General features: G+C 50.7%; 1 protein-coding gene across 1 annotated transcript in view; it reads left to right on the top strand.

The window, feature by feature from the left end:
- LOC120042029 (janus kinase and microtubule-interacting protein 3-like) overlaps nucleotides 1–21,636 on the top strand; it is a 73,710-nt gene that overhangs the window by 49,043 nt on the left and 3,031 nt on the right. Inside the window, exons 10-19 of the mRNA XM_038986920.1 lie at nucleotides 323–451; nucleotides 8,377–8,460; nucleotides 8,664–8,726; nucleotides 8,837–8,935; nucleotides 12,707–12,805; nucleotides 13,859–13,912; nucleotides 15,741–15,806; nucleotides 15,983–16,051; nucleotides 16,538–16,615; nucleotides 17,517–17,720. Of these exons, the coding sequence (XP_038842848.1) occupies nucleotides 323–451; nucleotides 8,377–8,460; nucleotides 8,664–8,726; nucleotides 8,837–8,935; nucleotides 12,707–12,805; nucleotides 13,859–13,912; nucleotides 15,741–15,806; nucleotides 15,983–16,051; nucleotides 16,538–16,615; nucleotides 17,517–17,720 (945 nt within the window). The remainder of the gene's footprint in view (nucleotides 1–322; nucleotides 452–8,376; nucleotides 8,461–8,663; nucleotides 8,727–8,836; nucleotides 8,936–12,706; nucleotides 12,806–13,858; nucleotides 13,913–15,740; nucleotides 15,807–15,982; nucleotides 16,052–16,537; nucleotides 16,616–17,516; nucleotides 17,721–21,636) is intronic.

Below are 21,636 nucleotides of genomic sequence, written 5' to 3'. Positions count from 1 at the left end.
CTTTCTGCCTGTCTGCCCGTCTGCCCATCTGTCTGCCCGTCTGTCTGTACATCTGCCTGTCTGTCTTTCTGCCCGTCTGCCTTTCTGTCTGTCTGCCCGTCTGTCTGTCTGCCCGTCTGTCTGTCTGCCCATCTGTCTACCTGTCTGTCTGTACATCTGTCTTTCTGCCTGTCTGCCTGTCTGTCTGCCTGCCTGTCTGTCTGCCCATCTGTCTGCCTGTCTGCCCGTCTGTCTGCCTGGCTGTCTGCCTGGCTGTCTACCTGTCTTTCTGTCTACCTGTCTTTCTGTGTACCTGTCTTTCTGTCTGTCTGTCTGCCTGTAGGGTATGATCAGGGAGGAGACAGAGATGAGGTTTCATCAGTTGACCATGGAGTACCAGGCTCTTCAGAGAGCCTATGCACTTCTACAGGAGCAGGTGGGGGGCACGTTTGATGCAGAGAAGGAAGTCAAGGTAAGAGGTGCTCTATTATGACGCCATTATCAAAACATGTATTTCATTCACTGGGCAGTGATGTATTTCAGACCACTAGTCCACTAGAAGTATTGGGCTATAGTTGTATTCACCTGTCCTTCATAAGTAGGACTCCTCCAAGGCCTGATTCAGCCGAGACATTCACATAAATCATGCATTGACGTACGTGAGAGAAAATGTGAGTTAAGCACGCAGGTCTCAATCCAAAATGCTGCCCTAGAGACTGAATCAGGTAGACCCAGAACGCTGCCATAGAGACTGAACCAGCTGGAGACTGAACCAGGTAGAGACATAATGCTGTCATAGAGACTGAACCAGGTAGATACTGAACCAGGTAGAGACAGAACGCTGCCATAGAGACTGAACCAGCTGGAGACTGAACCAAGTAGAGACAGAATGCTGTCATAGAGACTGAATCAGGTAGAGACAGAATGCTGTCATAGAGACTGAACCAGGTAGAGACAGAATGCTGTCATAGAGACAGAACCAGGTAGAGACAGAATGCTGTCATAGAGACTGAACCAGGTAGATACTGAACCAGGTAGAGACAGAACGCTGCCATAGAGACTGAACCCGGTAGAGACAGAATGCTGCCATAGAGACTGAATCAGGTAGAGACAGAATGCTGCCATAGAGACAGAACGCTGCCATAGAGACTGAACCAGGTAGAGACAGAATGCTGCCATAGAGACTGAACCAGGTAGAGACAGAATGCTGCCATAGAGACTGAACCAGGTAGAGACAGAATGCTGCCATAGAGACTGAACCAGGTAGAGACAGAATGCTGCCCTGGAGACTGAACCAGGTAGAGACTGAATGCTGCCACAGAGACTGAACCAGGTAGAGACAGAATGCTGCCATAGAGACTGAACCAGGTAGAGTCTGAACCAGGTAGATACTGAACCAGGTAGAGACAGAACGCTGCCATAGAGACTGAACCAGGTAGAGCCAGAATGCTGCCCTGGAGACTGAACCAGGTAGAGACAGAATGCTGTCATAGAGACTGAACCAGGTAGAGACAGAATGCTGCCATAGAGACTGAACCAGGTAGAGACAGAATGCTGTCATAGAGACTGAACCAGGTAGAGACAGAATGCTGCCATAGAGACTGAACCAGGTAGAGACAGAATGCTGTCATAGAGACTGAACCAGGTAGAGACATAATACTGTCATAGAGACTGAACCAGGTAGAGACAGAATGCTGTCATAGAGACTGAACCAGGTAGAGACAGAATGCTGCCATAGAGACTGAACCAGGTAGAGACAGAATGCTGCCCTGGAGACTGAACCAGGTAGAGCCAGAATGCTGCCATAGAGACTGAACCAGGTAGATACTGAACAAGGTAGAGACAGAATGCTGTCATAGAGACTGAACCAGGTAGAGACAGAATGCTCTCATAGAGACTGAACCAGGTAGAGACAGAATGCTGCCATAGAGACTGAACCAGGTAGAGACTGAACAAGGTAGATACTGAACCAGGTAGAGACTGAACCAGGTAGAGACAGAATGCTGCCATAGAGACTGAACCAGGTAGAGACAGAATGCTGTCATAGAGACTGAACCAGGTAGAGACATAATACTGTCATAGAGACTGAACCAGGTAGAGACAGAATGCTGTCATAGAGACTGAACCAGGTAGAGACAGAATGCTGTCATAGAGACTGAACCAGGTAGAGCCAGAATGCTGTCATAGAGACTGAACCAGGTAGAGCCAGAATGCTGCCATAGAGACTGAACCAGGTAGATACTGAACAAGGTAGAGACAGAATGCTGTCATAGAGACTGAACCAGGTAGAGACAGAATGCTCTCATAGAGACTGAACCAGGTAGAGACAGAATGCTGCCATAGAGACTGAACCAGGTAGAGACTGAACAAGGTAGATACTGAACCAGGTAGAGACTGAACCAGGTAGAGACAGAATGCTGCCATAGAGACTGAACCAGGTAGAGACTGAACCAGGTAGAGACAGAATGCTGCCATAGAGACTGAACCAGGTAGAGACAGAATGCTGTCATAGAGACTGAACCAGTTAGAGACATAATGCTGCCCTAGAGACTGAACCAGGTAGAGACTGAACCAGGTAGAGACAGAATGCTGCCATAGAGACTGAACCAGGTAGAGACAGAATGCTGTCATAGAGACTGAACCAGGTAGATACTGAACAAGGTAGAGACAGAATGCTGTCATAGAGACTGAACCAGGTAGAGACAGAATGCTGCCATAGAGACTGAACCAGGTAGAGACAGAATGCTGCCATAGAGACTGAACCAGATAGAGACTGAACAAGGTAGATACTGAACCAGGTAGAGACATAATACTGTCATAGAGACAGAACCAGGTAGAGACTGAACCAGGTAGAGACTGAACAAGGTAGATACTGAACCAGGTAGAGACATAATACTGTCATAGAGATGGAACCAGGTAAAATCTGAACAATGTTGAGACTGAACAAGGTAGATACTGAACCAGGTAGAGACAGAATGCTGCCATAGAGACTGAACCAGGTAGAGGCAGAATGCTGCCATAGAGACTGAACCAGGTAGAAACTGAACAAGGTAGATACTGAACCAGGTAGAGAAATAATACTGTCATAGAGACAGAACCAGGTAGAGACTGAACCAGGTAGAGACTGAACAAGGTAGATACTGAACCAGGTAGAGACATAATACTGTCATAGAGACTGAACCAGGTAAAATCTGAACAAGGTTGAGACTGAACAAGGTAGATACTGAACCAGGTAGAGACATAATGCTGCCCTAGAGACTGAACCAGGTAGAGACTGAACCAGGTAGAGACATAATGCTGCCCTAGAGACTGAACCAGGTAGAGACTGAACCAGGTAGAGACAGAATGCTGCCATAGAGACTGAACCAGGTAGAGACAGAATGCTGTCATAGAGACTGAACCAGGTAGAGACAGAATGCTGCCCTAGAGACTGAACCAGGTAGATACTGAACAAGGTAGAGACAGAATGCTGTCATAGAGACTGAACCAGGTAGAGACAGAATGCTGCCATAGAGACTGAACCAGGTAGAGACAGAATGCTGCCATAGAGACTGATCCAGGTAGATACTGAACAAGGTAGATACTGAACCAGGTAGAGACATAATACTGTCATAGAGACAGAACCAGATAGAGACTGAACCAGGTAGAGACTGAACAAGGTAGATACTGAACCAGGTAGAGACTAAATACTGTCATAGAGACTGAACCAGGTAAAATCTGAACAAGGTTGAGACTGATCAAGGTAGATACTGAACCAGGTAGAGACAGAATGCTGTCATAGAGACTGAACCAGGTAAAATCTGAACAAGGTTGAGACTGAACAAGGTAGATACTGAACCAGGTAGAGACAGAATGCTGTCATAGAGACTGAACCAGGTAGAGACATAATTCTGCCATAGAGACTGAACAAGGTTGAGACTGAACCGGGTAGAGACCGATGCTGCCCTGGAGACTGAACCAGGTAGATACTGAACCAGGTAGAGACAGAATGCTGCCATAGAGACTGAACCAGGTAGATACTGAACCAGGTAGAGACAGAATGCTGCCATAGAGACTGAACCAGGTAGAGACAGAATTTTGCCATAGAGACTGAACCAGGTAGAGACAGAATGCTGCCATAGAGACTGAATCGGGTAGAGACAGAATGCTGCCATAGAGACTGAACCAGGTAGAGACAGAATGCTGCCATAGAGACTGAACCAGGTGGAGACAAAATGCTGCCCTGGAGACTGAACCAGGTAGAGACAGAATGCTGCCATAGAGACTGAACCAGGTAGAGACAGAATGCTGCCATAGAGACTGCACCAGGTAGAGTCTGAACCAGGTAGATACTGAACCAGGTAGAGACAGAATTCTGCCATAGAGACTGAACCAGGTAGAGACAGAATGCTGTCATAGAGACTGAACCAGGTAGAGCCAGAATGCTGCCCTGGAGACTGAACCAGGTAGAGACAGAATGCTGTCATAGAGACTGAACCAGGTAGAGACAGAATGCTGTCATAGAGACTGAACCAGGTAGAGACAGAACGCTGCCATAGAGACTGAATCAGGTAGAGACAGAATGCCGTCATAGAGACTGAACCAGGTAGAGACAGAATGCTGCCATAGAGACTGAACCCGGTAGAGACAGAATGCTGTCATAGAGACTGAACCAGGTAGAGACATACTACTGTCATAGAGACTGAACCAGGTAGAGACAGAATGCTGTCATAGAGACTGAACCAGGTAGAGACAGAATGCTGTCATAGAGACTGAACCAGGTAGAGCCAGAATGCTGCCATAGAGACTGAACCAGGTAGAGCCAGAATGCTGCCATAGAGACTGAACCAGGTAGATACTGAACAAGGTAGAGACAGAATGCTGTCATAGAGACTGAACCAGGTAGAGACAGAATGGTGTCATAGAGACTGAACCAGGTAGAGACAGAATGCTGCCATAGAGACTGAACCAGGTAGAGACTGAACAAGGTAGACACTGAACCAGGTAGAGACTGAACCAGGTAGAGACAGAATGCTGCCATAGAGACTGAACCAGGTAGAGACAGAACGCTGTCATAGAGACTGAACCAGGTAGAGACAGAATGCTGTCATAGAGACTGAACCAGGTAGAGACAGAATGCTGCCATAGAGACTGAACCAGGTAGAGACTGAACCAGGTAGATACTGAACCAGGTAGAGACATAATGCTGCCCTAGAGACTGAACCAGGTAGAGACCGAACCAGGTAGAGACAGAATGCTGCCATAGAGACTGAACCAGGTAAAGACAGAATGCTGTCATATAGACTGAACCAGGTAGAGACATAATGCTGCCCTAGAGACTGAACCAGGTAGAGACTGAACCAGGTAGAGACAGAATGCTGCCCTAGAGACTGAACCAGGTAGAGACAGAATGTGTCATAGAGACTGAACCAGGTAGATACTGAACAAGGTAGAGACAGAATGCTGTCATAGAGACTGAACCAGGTAGAGACAGAATGCTGCCATAGAGACTGAACCAGGTAGAGACAGAATGCTGCCATAGAGACTGAACCAGGTAGAGACTGAACAAGGTAGATACTGAACCAGGTAGAGACATAATACTGTCATAGAGACAGAACCAGGTAGAGACTGAACCAGGTAGAGACTGAACAAGGTAGATACTGAACCAGGTAGAGACAGAATGCTGTCATAGAGACTGAACCAGGTAAAATCTGAACAAGGTTGAGACTGAACAAGGTAGATACTGAACCAGGTAGAGACAGAATGCTGCCATAGAGACTGAACCAGGTAGAGACAGAATGCTGCCATAGAGACTGAACCAGGTAGAGACTGAACAAGGTAGATACTGAACCAGGTAGAGACATAATACTGTCATAGAGACAGAACCAGGTAGAGACTGAACCAGGTAGAGACTGAACAAGGTAGATACTGAACCAGGTAGAGACATAATACTGTCATAGAGACTGAACCAGGTAAAATCTGAACAAGGTTGAGACTGAACAAGGTAGATACTGAACCAGGTGGAGACATAATGCTGCCCTAGAGACTGAACCAGGTAGAGACTGAACCAGGTAGAGACATAATGCTGCCCTAGAGACTGAACCAGGTAGAGACTGAACCAGGTAGAGACAGAATGCTGCCATAGAGACTGAACCAGGTAGAGACAGAATGCTGTCATAGAGACTGAACCAGGTAGAGACATAATGCTGCCCTAGAGACTGAACCAGGTAGATACTGAACAAGGTAGAGACAGAATGCTGTCATAGAGACTGAACCAGGTAGAGACAGAATGCTGCCATAGAGACTGAACCAGGTAGAGACAGAATTTTGCCATAGAGACTGAACCAGGTAGAGACTGAACAAGGTAGATACTGAACCAGGTAGAGACATAATACTGCCATAGAGACAGAACCAGATAGAGACTGAACCAGGTAGAGACAGAATGCTGCCATAGAGACTGAACCAGGTAGAGACAGAATGCTGTCATAGAGACTGAACCAGGTAGAGACATAATGCTGCCCTAGAGACTGAACCAGGTAGATACTGAACAAGGTAGAGACAGAATGCTGTCATAGAGACTGAACCAGGTAGAGACAGAATGCTGCCATAGAGACTGAACCAGGTAGAGACAGAATGCTGCCATAGAGACTGAACCAGGTAGAGACTGAACAAGGTAGATACTGAACCAGGTAGAGACATAATACTGTCATAGAGACAGAACCAGGTAGAGACTGAACCAGGTAGAGACTGAACAAGGTAGATACTGAATCAGGTAGAGACATAATACTGTCATAGAGACTGAACCAGGTAGAGACTGAACCAGGTAGAGACTGAACAAGGTAGATACTGAACCAGGTAGAGACAGAATGCTGTCATAGAGACTGAACCAGGTAAAATCTGAACAAGGTTGAGACTGAACAAGGTAGATACTGAACCAGGTAGAGACAGAATTCTGCCATAGAGACTGAACAAGGTTGAGACTGAACCGGGTAGAGACCGATGCTGCCCTGGAGACTGAACCAGGTAGATACTGAACCAGGTAGAGACCGAATGCTGCCATAGATACTGAACCAGGTCAAGACAGAATGCTGCCATAGAGACTGAACCAGGTAGAGACAGAATGCTGCCATAGAGACTGAACCAGGTAGATACTGAACCAGGTAGAGACAAAATGCTACCATAGAGACTGAACCAGGTAGAGACAGAATGCTGCCATAGAAACTGAACCAGGTAGATACTGAACCAGGTAGAGACAGAATGCTGCCATAGAGACTGAACCAGGTAGAGACTGAACCAGGTAGAGACTGAACAAGGTAGATACTGAACCAGGTAGAGACATAATACTGTCATAGAGACTGAACCAGGTAGAGACTGAACCAGGTAGAGACTGAACAAGGTAGATACTGAACCAGGTAGAGACAGAATGCTGTCATAGAGACTGAACCAGGTAAAATCTGAACAAGGTTGAGACTGAACAAGGTAGATACTGAACCAGGTAGAGACAGAATTCTGCCATAGAGACTGAACAAGGTTGAGACTGAACCGGGTAGAGACCGATGCTGCCCTGGAGACTGAACCAGGTAGATACTGAACCAGGTAGAGACCGAATGCTGCCATAGATACTGAACCAGGTCAAGACAGAATGCTGCCATAGAGACTGAACCAGGTAGAGACAGAATGCTGCCATAGAGACTGAACCAGGTAGATACTGAACCAGGTAGAGACAAAATGCTACCATAGAGACTGAACCAGGTAGAGACAGAATGCTGCCATAGAGACTGAACCAGGTAGATACTGAACCAGGTAGAGACAGAATGCTGCCATAGAGACTGAACCAGGTAGAGACTGAACCAGGTAGAGACTGAACAAGGTAGATACTGAACCAGGTAGAGACATAATACTGTCATAGAGACTGAACCAGGTAGAGACTGAACCAGGTAGAGACTGAACAAGGTAGATACTGAACCAGGTAGAGACAGAATGCTGTCATAGAGACTGAACCAGGTAAAATCTGAACAAGGTTGAGACTGAACAAGGTAGATACTGAACCAGGTAGAGACAGAATTCTGCCATAGAGACTGAACAAGGTTGAGACTGAACCGGGTAGAGACCGATGCTGCCCTGGAGACTGAACCAGGTAGATACTGAACCAGGTAGAGACCGAATGCTGCCATAGATACTGAACCAGGTCAAGACAGAATGCTGCCATAGAGACTGAACCAGGTAGAGACAGAATGCTGCCATAGAGACTGAACCAGGTAGATACTGAACCAGGTAGAGACAGAATGCTGCCATAGAGACTGAACCAGGTAGAGACAGAATTCTTCCATAGAGACTGAACCAGGTAGAGAAACATATTCTACTAGCATTGATTATCATTGTATATAACCAGGGAATGTTGCTCTCTTCACTCCACAGACAAGAGAACAGTTGCAAGCAGAGCTTATTCTCTACCAAACCAGAATACAGGACCTGGAGTGTGTTCTGTCCCAGCAAGGACAGGTGACTGGATCACACACACACAGACACACACACACACACACAGACATAGACATAGACATAGACATAGACATAGACACAGACATAGACACAGACATAGACACAGACATAGACACAGACACAGACACAGACACAGACACACGCACACGCACACGCACAGAGAGAGAGAGAGAGTTCTTTACCACTGATTCCCTGTGTGTTTGAAGGATATGAAGTGGATCGAGGAGAAACAAGCCCTGTATCAAAGAAATCAAGAACTCATAGAGAAGGTATAAAACTATTATCCATCATATTTACCTGAAGTAACATGTCACATGTCACATGTCATTCAGGTGTGATTGTGATTATATTTCCCCAGTGTATTTCTGTCTCTTAACAGATCAAGCGCATGGAAACAGAGGAGTCACGTTTAAAAAACGAATTTCAGGACGCCAGAGACCAGAATGAACTCCTGGAGTTCCGGATCCTTGAACTTGAAGTAAGAGCCATTTAACCCCTCACAACAACTGCTTCCAGGTAGAGGGCGTCGTGGTACGGCAGCTCCCCTGGCTCAATCCTGGGGATGGAGAGGATGGAGCCAGGGGGGCTGCCGTACCACGACGCCCGTGGCTCCATCCTCTCCATCCTCACGGGCGTCGTGGTATGGCAGCCCCCCTGGCTCCATCCTCTCCATCCCCACGGGCGTCGTGGTATGGCAGGCCCCCTGGCTCCATCCTCTCCATCCTCACGGGCGTCGTGGTATGGCAGCCCCCCTGGCTCCATCCTCTCCATCCTCACGGGCGTCGTGGTACGGCAGCCCCCCTGGCTCCATCCTCTCCATCCTCACGGGCGTCGTGGTATGGCAGCCCCCCTGGCTCCATCCTCTCCATCCTCACGGGCGTCGTGGTACGGCAGCCCCCCTGGCTCCATCCTCTCCATCCTCACGGGCGTCGTGGTACGGCAGCCCCCCTGGCTCCATCCTCTCCATCCTCACGGGCGTCGTGGTACGGCAGCCCCCCTGGCTCCATCCTCTCCATCCTCACGGGCGCCGTGGTATGGCAGCCCCCCTGGCTCCATCCTCTCCATCCTCACGGGCGTCGTGGTATGGCAGCCCCCCTGGCTCCATCCTCTCCATCCTCACGGGCGTCGTGGTACGGCAGCCCCCCTGGCTCCATCCTCTCCATCCTCACGGGCGCCGTGGTATGGCAGCCCCCCTGGCTCCATCCTCTCCATCCTCACGGGCGTCGTGGTACGGCAGCCCCCCTGGCTCCATCCTCTCCATCCTCACGGGCGTCGTGGTACGGCAGCCCCCCTGGCTCCATCCTCACGGGCGCCGTGGTATGGCAGCCCCCCTGGCTCCATCCTCTCCATCCTCACGGGCGTCGTGGTACGGCAGCCCCCCTGGCTCCATCCTCTCCATCCTCACGGGCGTCGTGGTACGGCAGCCCCCCTGGCTCCATCCTCTCCATCCTCACGGGCGTCATGGTACGGCAGCCCCCCTGGCTCCATCCTCTCCATCCTCACGGGCGTCATGGTATGGCAGCCCCCCTGGCTCCATCCTCTCCATCCTCACGGGCGTCGTGGTACGGCAGCCCCCCTGGCTCCATCCTCTCCATCCTCACGGGCGTCGTGGTACGGCAGCCCCCCTGGCTCCATCCTCTCCATCCTCACGGGCGTCGTGGTACGGCAGCCCCCCTGGCTCCATCCTCTCCATCCTCACGGGCGTCGTGGTACGGCAGCCCCCCTGGCTCCATCCTCTCCATCCTCACGGGCGTCGTGGTACGGCAGCCCCCCTGGCTCCATCCTCTCCATCCTCACGGGCGTCGTGGTACGGCAGCCCCCCTGGCTCCATCCTCTCCATCCTCACGGGCGTCGTGGTACGGCAGCCCCCCTGGCTCCATCCTCTCCATCCTCACGGGCGTCGTGGTATGGCAGCCCCCCTGGCTCCATCCTCTCCATCCTCACGGGCGTCGTGGTATGGCAGCCCCCCTGGCTCCATCCTCTCCATCCTCACGGGCGTCGTGGTACGGCAGCCCCCCTGGCTCCATCCTCTCCATCCTCACGGGCGCCGTGGTATGGCAGCCCCCCCTGGCTCCATCCTCTCCATCCTCACGGGCGTCGTGGTACGGCAGCCCCCCTGGCTCCATCCTCTCCATCCTCACGGGCGTCGTGGTACGGCAGCCCCCCTGGCTCCATCCTCTCCATCCTCACGGGCGTCATGGTACGGCAGCCCCCCTGGCTCCATCCTCTCCATCCTCACGGGCGTCATGGTATGGCAGCCCCCCCTGGCTCCATCCTCTCCATCCTCACGGGCGTCGTGGTATGGCAGCCCCCCTGGCTCCATCCTCTCCATCCTCACGGGCGTCGTGGTACGGCAGCCCCCCTGGCTCCATCCTCTCCATCCTCACGGGCGTCGTGGTACGGCAGCCCCCCTGGCTCCATCCTCTCCATCCTCACGGGCGTCGTGGTACGGCAGCCCCCCTGGCTCCATCCTCTCCATCCTCACGGGCGTCGTGGTACGGCAGCCCCCCTGGCTCCATCCTCTCCATCCTCACGGGCGCCGTGGTATGGCAGCCCCCCTGGCTCCATCCTCTCCATCCTCACGGGCGTCGTGGTATGGCAGCCCCCCTGGCTCCATCCTCTCCATCCTCACGGGCGTCGTGGTACGGCAGCCCCCCTGGCTCCATCCTCTCCATCCTCACGGGCGCCGTGGTATGGCAGCCCCCCTGGCTCCATCCTCTCCATCCTCACGGGCGTCGTGGTACGGCAGCCCCCCTGGCTCCATCCTCACGGGCGCCGTGGTATGGCAGCCCCCCTGGCTCCATCCTCTCCATCCTCACGGGCGTCGTGGTACGGCAGCCCCCCTGGCTCCATCCTCTCCATCCTCACGGGCGTCGTGGTACGGCAGCCCCCCTGGCTCCATCCTCTCCATCCTCACGGGCGTCAGTGGTACGGCAGCCCCCCTGGCTCCATCCTCTCCATCCTCACGGGCGTCATGGTATGGCAGCCCCCCCTGGCTCCATCCTCTCCATCCTCACGGGCGTCGTGGTATGGCAGCCCCCCTGGCTCCATCCTCTCCATCCTCACGGGCGTCGTGGTACGGCAGCCCCCCTGGCTCCATCCTCTCCATCCTCACGGGCGTCGTGGTATGGCAGCCCCCCTGGCTCCATCCTCTCCATCCTCACGGGCGTCGTGGTACGGCAGCCCCCCTGGCTCCATCCTCTCCATCCTCACGGGCGTCGTGGTACGGCAGCTCCCCTGGCTCCATCCTCTCCATCCTCACGGGCGTCGTGGTATGGCAGCTCCCCTGGCTCCATCCTCTCCATCCTCACGGGCGTCGTGGTATGGCAGCCCCCCTGGCTCCATCCTCTCCATCCCCACGGGCGTCGTGGTATGGCAGCCCCCCTGGCTCCATCCTCTCCATCCCCACGGGCGTCGTGGTATGGCAGCCCCCCTGGCTCCATCCTCTCCATCCTCACGGGCGTCGTGGTAAGGCAGCCCCCCTGGCTCCATCCTCTCCATCCTCACGGGCGTCGTGGTACGGCAGCCCCCCTGGCTCCATCCTCTCCATCCTCACGGGCGTCGTGGTACGGCAGCCCCCCTGGCTCCATCCTCTCCATCCTCACGGGCGTCGTGGTACGGCAGCCCCCCTGGCTCCATCCTCTCCATCCTCACGGGCGTCGTGGTACGGCAGCCCCCCTGGCTCCATCCTCTCCATCCTCACGGGCGTCATGGTATGGCAGCCCCCCCTGGCTCCATCCTCTCCATCCCGACGGGCGTCGTGGTATGGCAGCCCCCCTGGCTCCATCCTCTCCATCCTCACGGGCGCCGTGGTACGGCAGCCCCCCTGGCTCCATCCTCTCCATCCTCACGGGCGCCGTGGTATGGCAGCCCCCCTGGCTCCATCCTCTCCATCCTCACGGGCGCCGTGGTACGGCAGCCCCCCTGGCTCCATCCTCTCCATCCTCACGGGCGCCGTGGTATGGCAGCCCCCCTGGCTCCATCCTCTCCATCCTCACGGGCGCCGTGGTATGGCAGCCCCCCTGGCTCCATCCTCTCCAATCTCTATGAGTTTCCACTGGACCTTGTATACAATTGCACAACAAAAATGTTTAATCTTAATGTTATTCACGTTTTTGTAAATGTATTGTCAGTTGTAGCTGTACTCGTACATACTTTAGCTACTGAAAGACTAATGAAAGGCTAAATTAACATGCCCATGGTCTCCAAGATGGGCCGTCTAGTAATAATGTCTTCTATCACCGTCCAGGAGAGGGAGAGGAGATCTCCAGGAATCAACTTCCACCACATCCACTTCTGTGAAGGCATCAGTCCACTGCAGGTGTACTGTGAGGCCGAGGGAGTCACAGTGAGTCTATATCTATAATAATATCATATATATTATACTTCTGTGAAGGCATCAGTCCACTGCAGGTGTACTGTGAGGCCGAGGGAGTCACAGTGAGTCTATATCTATAATAATATCATATATATTATACTTCTGTGAAGGCATCAGTCCACTGCAGGTGTACTGTGAGGCCGAGGGAGTCACAGTGAGTCTATATCTATAATAATATCATATATATTATAGTTCTGTGAAGGCATCAGTCCACTGCAGGTGTACTGTGAGGCTGAGGGAGTCACAGTGAGTCTATAATAATAATATCATATATATATATATATTATACTTCTGTGAAGGCATCAGTCCACTGCAGGTGTACTGTGAGGCCAAGGGAGTCACATTGAGTCTATATCTATAATAATAATTTCATATAAAAGGTGTTAGGGGGTAGAGGCTAGGAGCTAGGGGCTAGGAGAGTGTCTAGGGGCTTCAAATTCAAATCTTGACCTCAAAGCCAGTTCCACTGCCTTTTTTCATTGTTCCCTTCTAATCAGGGCCTGATTTAGACCTGGGACACCAGGTGGGTGATAATAATGATCAGGGCCTGATTTAGACCTGGGACATCAGGTGGGTGATAATGACCAGGGCCTGATTTAGACCTGGGACACCAGGTGGGTGATATTAATCATCAGTGCCTGATTTAGACCTGGAACACCAGGCGGGTGATATTAATGATCAGGGCCTGATTTAGACCTGGGACACCAGGTGGGTGATATTAATGATCAGGGCCTTGATTTAGACCTGGGACACCAGGTGGGTGATATTAATGATCAGGGCCTGATTTAAACCTGGGACACCAGGTGGGTGATATTAATGATCAGGGCCTGACTTAGACCTGGGACACCCGGTGGGTGATATTAATGATCAGGGCCTGATTTAAATCTGGGACATCAGGTAGAACAGACAACCAGTAGTTGTCCTCGTAGGGTCAGAGTTGAATACCCTTGGTCTTGAGGGAGTGTTAACGACTTTATTTGATTTGAAGTTTAACCTGATTTTCTTGTCTCTTCTCCCTGGCAGGACATCATCATCACAGAGCTAATGAAAAAGCTAGATATACTGGGGGATAATGCCGTAAGTGTATGTTCGTTTCCTATCTACATGTATGTACATGTATGTTTGCCTGTACTAGGGTCCGCTCCAACCTCACTGGACTCATCACTCTGTCTATCAGTCTCCTCTGTGTTGATGGATCTGCTGTTTGCCTGTAGTAGGGTCCACTCCAACCTCACTGGACTCATCACTCTGTCTATCAGTCTCCTCTGTGTTGATGGATCTGCTGTTTGCCTGTAGTAGGGTCCACTCCAACCTCACTGGACTCATCACTCTGTCTATCAGTCTCCTCTGTGTTGATGGATCTGCTGTTTGCCTGTAGTAGGGTCCGCTCCAACCTCACTGGACTCATCGCTCTGTCTATCTGTCTCCTCTGTGTTGATGGATCTGCTGTCTGCTTGATACTGAGTGTCTGAGTGTTGATGGATCTGCTGTCTGCTTGATACTGAGTGTTGATGGATCTGCTGTCTGCTTGATACTGAGTGTCTGAGTGTTGGTGGATCTGCTGTCTGCTTGATACTGAGTGTCTGAGTGTTGATGGATCTGCTGTCTGCTTGATACTGAGTGTTGATGGATCTGCTGTCTGCTTTATACTGAGTGTCTCAGTGTTGATGGATTTGCTGTCTGCTTGATACTGAGTGTTGATGGATCTGCTGTCTGCTTGATACTGAGTGTCTGAGTGTTGATGGATCTGCTGTCTGCTTGATACTGAGTGTCTGAGTGTTGATGGATCTGCTGTCTGCTTGATACTGAGTGTCTGAGTGTTGATGGATCTGCTGTCTGCTTGATACTGAGTGTTGATGGATCTGCTGTCTGCTTGATACTGAGTGTTGATGGATCTGCTGTCTGCTTGATACTGAGTGTCTGAGTGTTGATGGATCTGGTGTCTGCTTGATACTGAGTGTTGATGGATCTGCTGTCTGCTTGATACTGAGTGTCTGAGTGTTGGTGGATCTGCTGTCTGCTTGATACTGAGTGTCTGAGTGTTGATGGATCTGCTGTCTGCTTGATACTGAGTGTTGATGGGTCTGCTGTCTGCTTGATACTGAGTGTTGATGGATCTGCTGTCTGCTTGATACTGAGTGTCTGAGTGTTGATGGATCTGCTGTCTGCTTGATACTGAGTGTTGATGGATCTGCTGTCTGCTTGATACTGAGTATCTGAGTGTTGATGGATCTGCTGTCTGCTTGATACTGAGTGTCTGAGTGTTGATGGATCTGCTGTCTGCTTGATACTGAGTGTCTGAGTGTTGGTGGATCTGGTGTCTGCTTGATACTGAGTGTTGATGGATCTGCTGTCTGCTTGATACTGAGTGTCTGAGTGTTGGTGGATCTGCTGTCTGCTTGATACTGAGTGTCTGGGTGTTGATGGATCTGCTGTCTGCTTGATACTGAGTGTCTGAGTGTTGATGGATCTGGTGTCTGCTTGATACTGAGTGTTGATGGATCTGCTGTCTGCTTGATACTGAGTGTCTGAGTGTTGGTGGATCTGCTGTCTGCTTGATACTGAGTGTCTGAGTGTTGATGGATCTGCTGTCTGCTTGATACTGAGTGTTGATGGATCTGCTGTCTGCTTGATACTGAGTGTTGATGGATCTGCTGTCTGCTTGATACTGAGTGTTGATGGATCTGCTGTCTGCTTGATACTGAGTGTTGATGGATCTGCTGTCTGCTTGATACTGAGTATCTGAGTGTTGATGGATCTGCTGTCTGCTTGATACTGAGTGTCTGAGTGTTGATGGATCTGCTGTCTGCTTGATACTGAGTATCTGAGTGTTGATGGATCTGCTGTCTGCTTGATACTGAGTGTCTGAGTGTTGTGTTCTCCTTATGTGCCATGTACCACCCAGAACCTATCCAATGAGGAGCAGGTGGTGGTCATTCACGCCAGGACCGTCTTAACGCTAGCAGAGAGGGTATTTATATTTTCAGCAACTTACATTTCAAAAGGCTGTTCAATCTTTGTTTGTTTGAACGCCAGCCTTGTCTTTGAATCCCTGTCGTACAGTAGGCTTTGCATCATTGTGTTAATGAGATAAAATCATGTTTTATTCCCAGCTGAATATCCCAGTTTATTATCTTCTCCTTTCAGTGGCTTGAGAATATAGAGGTCACCAAAACAGCTTTAGCACAGAAAAGGATGGACATTGAAAGTGAGAAGGTAAATGGCTGATCTACATGTTATTTTAACCCTTCTTATTTAGCATGTTGCTCAAGTTGTTTAATATGTTGCTGATGCATGGAAGTACGTGTTATAGGTTTAAAGTGTATTGGCAACTGGCAATTTATTGTAGCCTGACCTACAGTATTTAACAGACATCTTATATGAATGAATGAATTGACAAATGAATGAATGAATGAATGAATGAATGAAATAATGAATTAACAAACTAATTAATTAATTAAAGAAATGAATTAATGAATGAATTATCAAATGAATTAATGAAAGAGAGAGAATGAATGAATGAATGAATGGTTTTATATGAATGAATGAATGAATGGTTTTATATGAATGAATGAATGGTTTTATATGAATGAATGAATGATTTTATATGAATGAATTAATTAATTAATTAATTAATGGTTTTGTATGAATCTTCAGTAGGAGTTGGCTGGATGATCAGGTTGTGTTGTGTGTTATGTGCAGCATGTGTTCAGTAAACAGAAAGGTTATCTGGATGAGGAGTTGGACTACAGGAAACAGTCCATGGCTCAGGCTAACAAGGTGAGACATTTCAAATGGACCTAAATGTTCCAGGAAATAAACTTGCCTTTGTAAAACTAACACTCTGGATAAAAGCATCCGTGCTTCTACACCTGCATTGCTTGCTGTTTTAGGCTGGGTTTCTGTACCGCACTTTGTGACATCAGCTGATGTAAGATGGGCTTTATAAATACATTTGATTGATATCTGCTAAATGACTGAAGGGAAAATATACACTGAGTGTACAAAACATTAAGAACACCTTCCAAATATTGAGTTGCACCCGCTTTTTGCCCTCAGGACAAACTCAATTCATCGGGGCAAGGTGTCAGAAGCGTTCCACAGGGATGCTGGCCCAATGCTTCCCATAGTTGTCAAGTTGGCTGGATGTCCTTTGGGCGGTGGACCATTCTTGATACACATGAAAAACCCAGCAGCATTGTAGTTCTTGACTCAAACCGGTGCGCCTGGCACCTACTACCAGACCCCGTTCAAAGGCACTTAGATCTTTTGTCTTGCTTAAATCAATTGAGACGTGGATTGTGTATGGCACACATACATAATCCATGTCTCAATTGTCTCAAGGCTTAAATCCTTCTTTAACCTGTCTCCTCCCCTTCATCTACACTGATTTGAAGTGGATTTAACAAGTGACATCAATAAGGGATCATAGCTTTCCCCTGGATTCACCTGGGCAGTCTATGTCATGGAAAGAGCAGGTGTTCTTAATGTTTTATATACTCAGTGTGTTTTTATAGAAAACATTGAGCCAGTGGATCACATTGTCCACCCACTGACTAGCTGCAGCTGTGCCCGCTTGTGGTCGTTAGGTGTAACACCAACTACCTTGCCATTCTCCTTCTTTCTCTCCCCTCTCTCACCATCCATCCTTCCATCCCTCTCTCCCCTCCCCTCCCTCCAGAGGATCTTGGAGCTAGAGGCGATGCTGTTTGATGCCCTGCAACAGGATGCGGGGGCCAAGATGTCGGAGATGCTGTCGGACGACGAGAGGGAGACACTGCGTCGGGCGGTGGAACAGTGGAAGAGAGGGGTCATGATGGAGCTAAGAGAGAGGGACTCACAGATCCTCAGGGAGAGAATGGAAATGCTACAGCACTCACAGCAGGTGAGAGGATGGAGCTGGTAGAGGATGGAGCTGGTAGAGGATGGAGCTGGTAGAGGATGGAGCTGGTAGAGGATGGAGCTGGTAGAGGCTGGTGCTGACAGAGGATGGAGCTGGTACTGGTAGAGGGTGGAGCTGGTAAATGGTGGAGCTGGTAGAGGATGGAGCTGGTAGAGGATGGAGCTGGTACTGGTAGAGGGTGGAGCTAGTAGAGGATGGTGCTGGTACTGGTAGAGGATGGAGCTGGTAGAGGCTGGTGCTGGTAGAGGCTGGTGCTGGTAGAGGATGGAGCTGGTAGAGGGTGGAGCTGGTAGAGGATGGAGCTGGTACTGGTAGAGGGTGGCGCTGGTACTGGTAGAGGGTGGCGCTGGTAGAGGATGGAGCTGGTACTGGTAGAGGGTGGAGCTGGTAGAGGGTGGAGCTGGTAGAGGTTGGAGCTGGTAGAGGATGGAGCTGGTAGAGGATGGAGCTGGGAGCTGGTAGAGGCTGGAGCTGGTAGAGGGTGGAGCTGGTAGAGGATGGAGCTGGTAGAGGATGGAGCTGGTACTGGTAGAGGATGGAGCTGGTAGAGGATGGAGCTGGTAGAGGGTGGAGCTGGTAGAGGATGTATCTGGTAGAGGATGGAGCTGGTAGAGGATGGAGCTGGGAGCTGGTAGAGGGTGGAGCTGGTAGAGGGTGGAGCTGGTAGAGGATGGAGCTGGTACTGGTAGAGGATGGAGCTGGTACTGGTAGAGGATGGATCTGGTACTGGTAGAGGATGGAGCTGCTAGAGGATGGAGCTGCTAGAGGATGGAGCTGCTAGAGGGTGGAGCTGCTAGAGGATGGAGCTGCTAGAGGATGGAGCTGGTAGAGGATGGAGCTGCTAGAGGATGGAGCTGGTAGAGCGTGGAGCTGCTAGAGGATGGAGCTGGTAGAGGATGGAGCTGGTAGAGGGTGGAGCTGGTAGAGGGTGGAGCTGGTAGAGGGTGGAGCTGCTAGAGGATGGAGCTGCTAGAGGATGGAGCTGGTAGAGGATGGAGCTGCTAGAGGATGGAGCTGGTAGAGGATGGAGCTGCTAGAGGGTGGAGCTGCTAGAGGGTGGAGCTGGTAGAGGATGGAGCTGCTAGAGGATGGAGCTGGTAGAGGATGGAGCTGCTAGAGGATGGAGCTGCTAGAGGATGGAGCTGGTAGAGGATGGAGCTGGTAGAGGATGGAGCTGGTAGAGGGTGGAGCTGGTAGAGGGTGGAGCTGCTAGAGGATGGAGCTGGTAGAGGGTGGAGCTGGTAGAGGGTGGAGCTGGTAGAGGGTGGAGCTGGTAGAGGGTGGAGCTGGTAGAGGATGGAGCTGGTAGAGGGTGGAGCTGCTAGAGGATGGAGCTGGTAGAGGGTGGAGCTGGTAGAGGATGGAGCTGGTACTGGTAGAGGGTGGAGCTGGTAGAGGGTGGAGCTGGTAGAGGATGGAGCTGGTAGAGGGTGGAGCTGGTAGAGGATGGAGCTGCTAGAGGATGGAGCTGGTAGAGGATGGAGCTGCTAGAGGATGGAGCTGGTAGAGGGTGGAGCTGGTAGAGGGTGGAGCTGGTAGAGGATGGAGCTGGTAGAGGGTGGAGCTGCTAGAGGATGGAGCTGGTAGAGGATGGAGCTGGTAGAGGGTGGAGCTGGTAGAGGGTGGAGCTGGTAGAGGGTGGAGCTGGTAGAGGGTGGAGCTGGTAGAGGATGGAGCTGGTAGAGGATGGAGCTGCTAGAGGATGGAGCTGGTAGAGGATGGAGCTGGTAGAGGGTGGAGCTGGTAGAGGGTGGAGCTGGTAGAGGGTGGAGCTGGTACTGGTAGAGGATGGAGCTGGTAGAGGGTGGAGCTAGTAGAGGATGGAGCTGGTAGAGGGTGGAGCTGGTAGAGGGTGGAGCTGGTAGAGGGTGGAGCTGGTAGAGGGTGGAGCTGGTAGAGGATAGAGCTGGTAGAGGATGGAGCTGGTAGAGGGTGGAGCTGGTAGAGGGTGGAGCTGGTAGAGGGTGGAGCTGGTAGAGGGTGGAGCTGGTAGAGGGTGGAGCTGGTAGAGGGTGGAGCTGGTAGAGGATGTAGCTGGTACAACCCACAGCAGGGGAGAGTTGTGACTTTGCCATTGTGGTTGTTTGTAGGCTTGTGTGGTCTTAAGTGAGTCTATGATCGTATGTTATCCATTTGTATTTATTGTATGTTGCTCTTGCTATGCCATTTTAATATTTGAGAAATTAACCAATGATATTAGGCCACTCTTGGCCATGATTACAGACACCTGTGTGTCTTGACACTATATATAAACGAGTCATCCCGCAGTGTCTGCGATTGTACCCTGATGAAGACAGCTTGCCTGTCGAAACGTTGGTAAATTAAATATTTTTGCATCTGAGCTCCTAGAGTGTGCGGCTCTCCTTTATTTTCAAGTTTTCTACTCCGCTAGCCAGCACCTCGCCTAAATAGGTGTGCGTTTCTTTTTCTTCTAGAATGAGACTATGTGTACCTACAGTATAACACATACTGCAGGTAATGAGACTATGTTTTCCTACAGTATAACACATACCTGTCTAAAGGAGGAGAGAGAAAGGACCATTACTAGTGGGTCTTATTCCCCAGGGAGATTCTCCCTCCTCAGCTGCCCTACAGTACATTCCCCAGGGAGATTCTCCTTTTTCAGCTACCCTACAGTACATTCCCCAGGGAGATTCTCTTTCCTCAGATGCCCTACAGTACATTCCCCAGGGAGATCTCTTTCCTCAGATACCCTACAGTACATTCCCCAGGGAGATTCTCCTTCCTCAGCTACCCTACAGTACATTCCCCAGGGAGATTCTCCTTCCTCAGCTACCCTACAGTACATTCCCCAGGGAGATTCTCCTTCCTCTGCTACCCTACAGTACATTCCCCAGGGAGATTCTCCTTCCTCTGCTACCCTACAGTACATTCCCCAGGAAGATTCTCCTTCCTCAGCTAACCTACAGTACATTCCCCAGGGAGATTCTCCTTCCTCAGCTACCCTACAGTAGATTGCCCAGGGAGATCCTCCTTCCTCAGCTACCCTACAGTACATTCCCTCGGGAGATCCTCCTTCCTCAGCTACCCTACAGTGTATTTCCCCAGGGAGATTCTCCTTCCTCAGCTACCCTACAGTACATTCCCCAGGGAGATTCTCCTTCCTCAGCTGCCCTACAGTACATTCCCCAGGGAGATTCTCTTTCCTCAGATGCCCTACAGTACATTCCCCAGGGAGATCTCTTTCCTCAGATACCCTACAGTACATTCCCCAGGGAGATTCTCTTTCCTCAGATGCCCTACAGTACATTCCCCAGGGAGATCTCTTTCCTCAGATACCCTACAGTACATTCCCCAGGGAGATTCTCCTTCCTCAGCTACCCTACAGTACATTCCCCAGGGAGATTCTCCTTCCTCAGCTACCCTACAGTACATTCCCCAGGGAGATTCTCCTTCCTCTGCTACCCTACAGTACATTCCCCAGGGAGATTCTCCTTCCTCTGCTACCCTACAGTACATTCCCCAGGAAGATTCTCCTTCCTCAGCTAACCTACAGTACATTCCCCAGGGAGATTCTCCTTCCTCAGCTACCCTACAGTAGATTGCCCAGGGAGATCCTCCTTCCTCAGCTACCCTACAGTACATTCCCTCGGGAGATCCTCCTTCCTCAGCTACCCTACAGTGTATTTCCCCAGGGAGATTCTCCTTCCTCAGCTACCCTACAGTACATTCCCCAGGGAGATTCTCCTTCCTCAGCTGCCCTACAGTACATTCCCCAGGGAGATTCTCTTTCCTCAGATGCCCTACAGTACATTCCCCAGGGAGATCTCTTTCCTCAGATACCCTACAGTACATTCCCCAGGGAGATTATCCTTCCTCAGCTACCCTACAGTACATTCCCCAGGGAGATTCTCCTTCCTCTGCTACCCTACAGTAC

Source organism: Salvelinus namaycush, unplaced genomic scaffold, assembly GCF_016432855.1.
Source record: "Salvelinus namaycush isolate Seneca unplaced genomic scaffold, SaNama_1.0 Scaffold60, whole genome shotgun sequence".
NCBI lineage: Eukaryota > Metazoa > Chordata > Actinopteri > Salmoniformes > Salmonidae > Salvelinus > Salvelinus namaycush.
The sequence above is the reverse complement of the archived record's forward strand: the minus strand, read 5'-3'. Positions and strand labels throughout refer to the sequence as shown.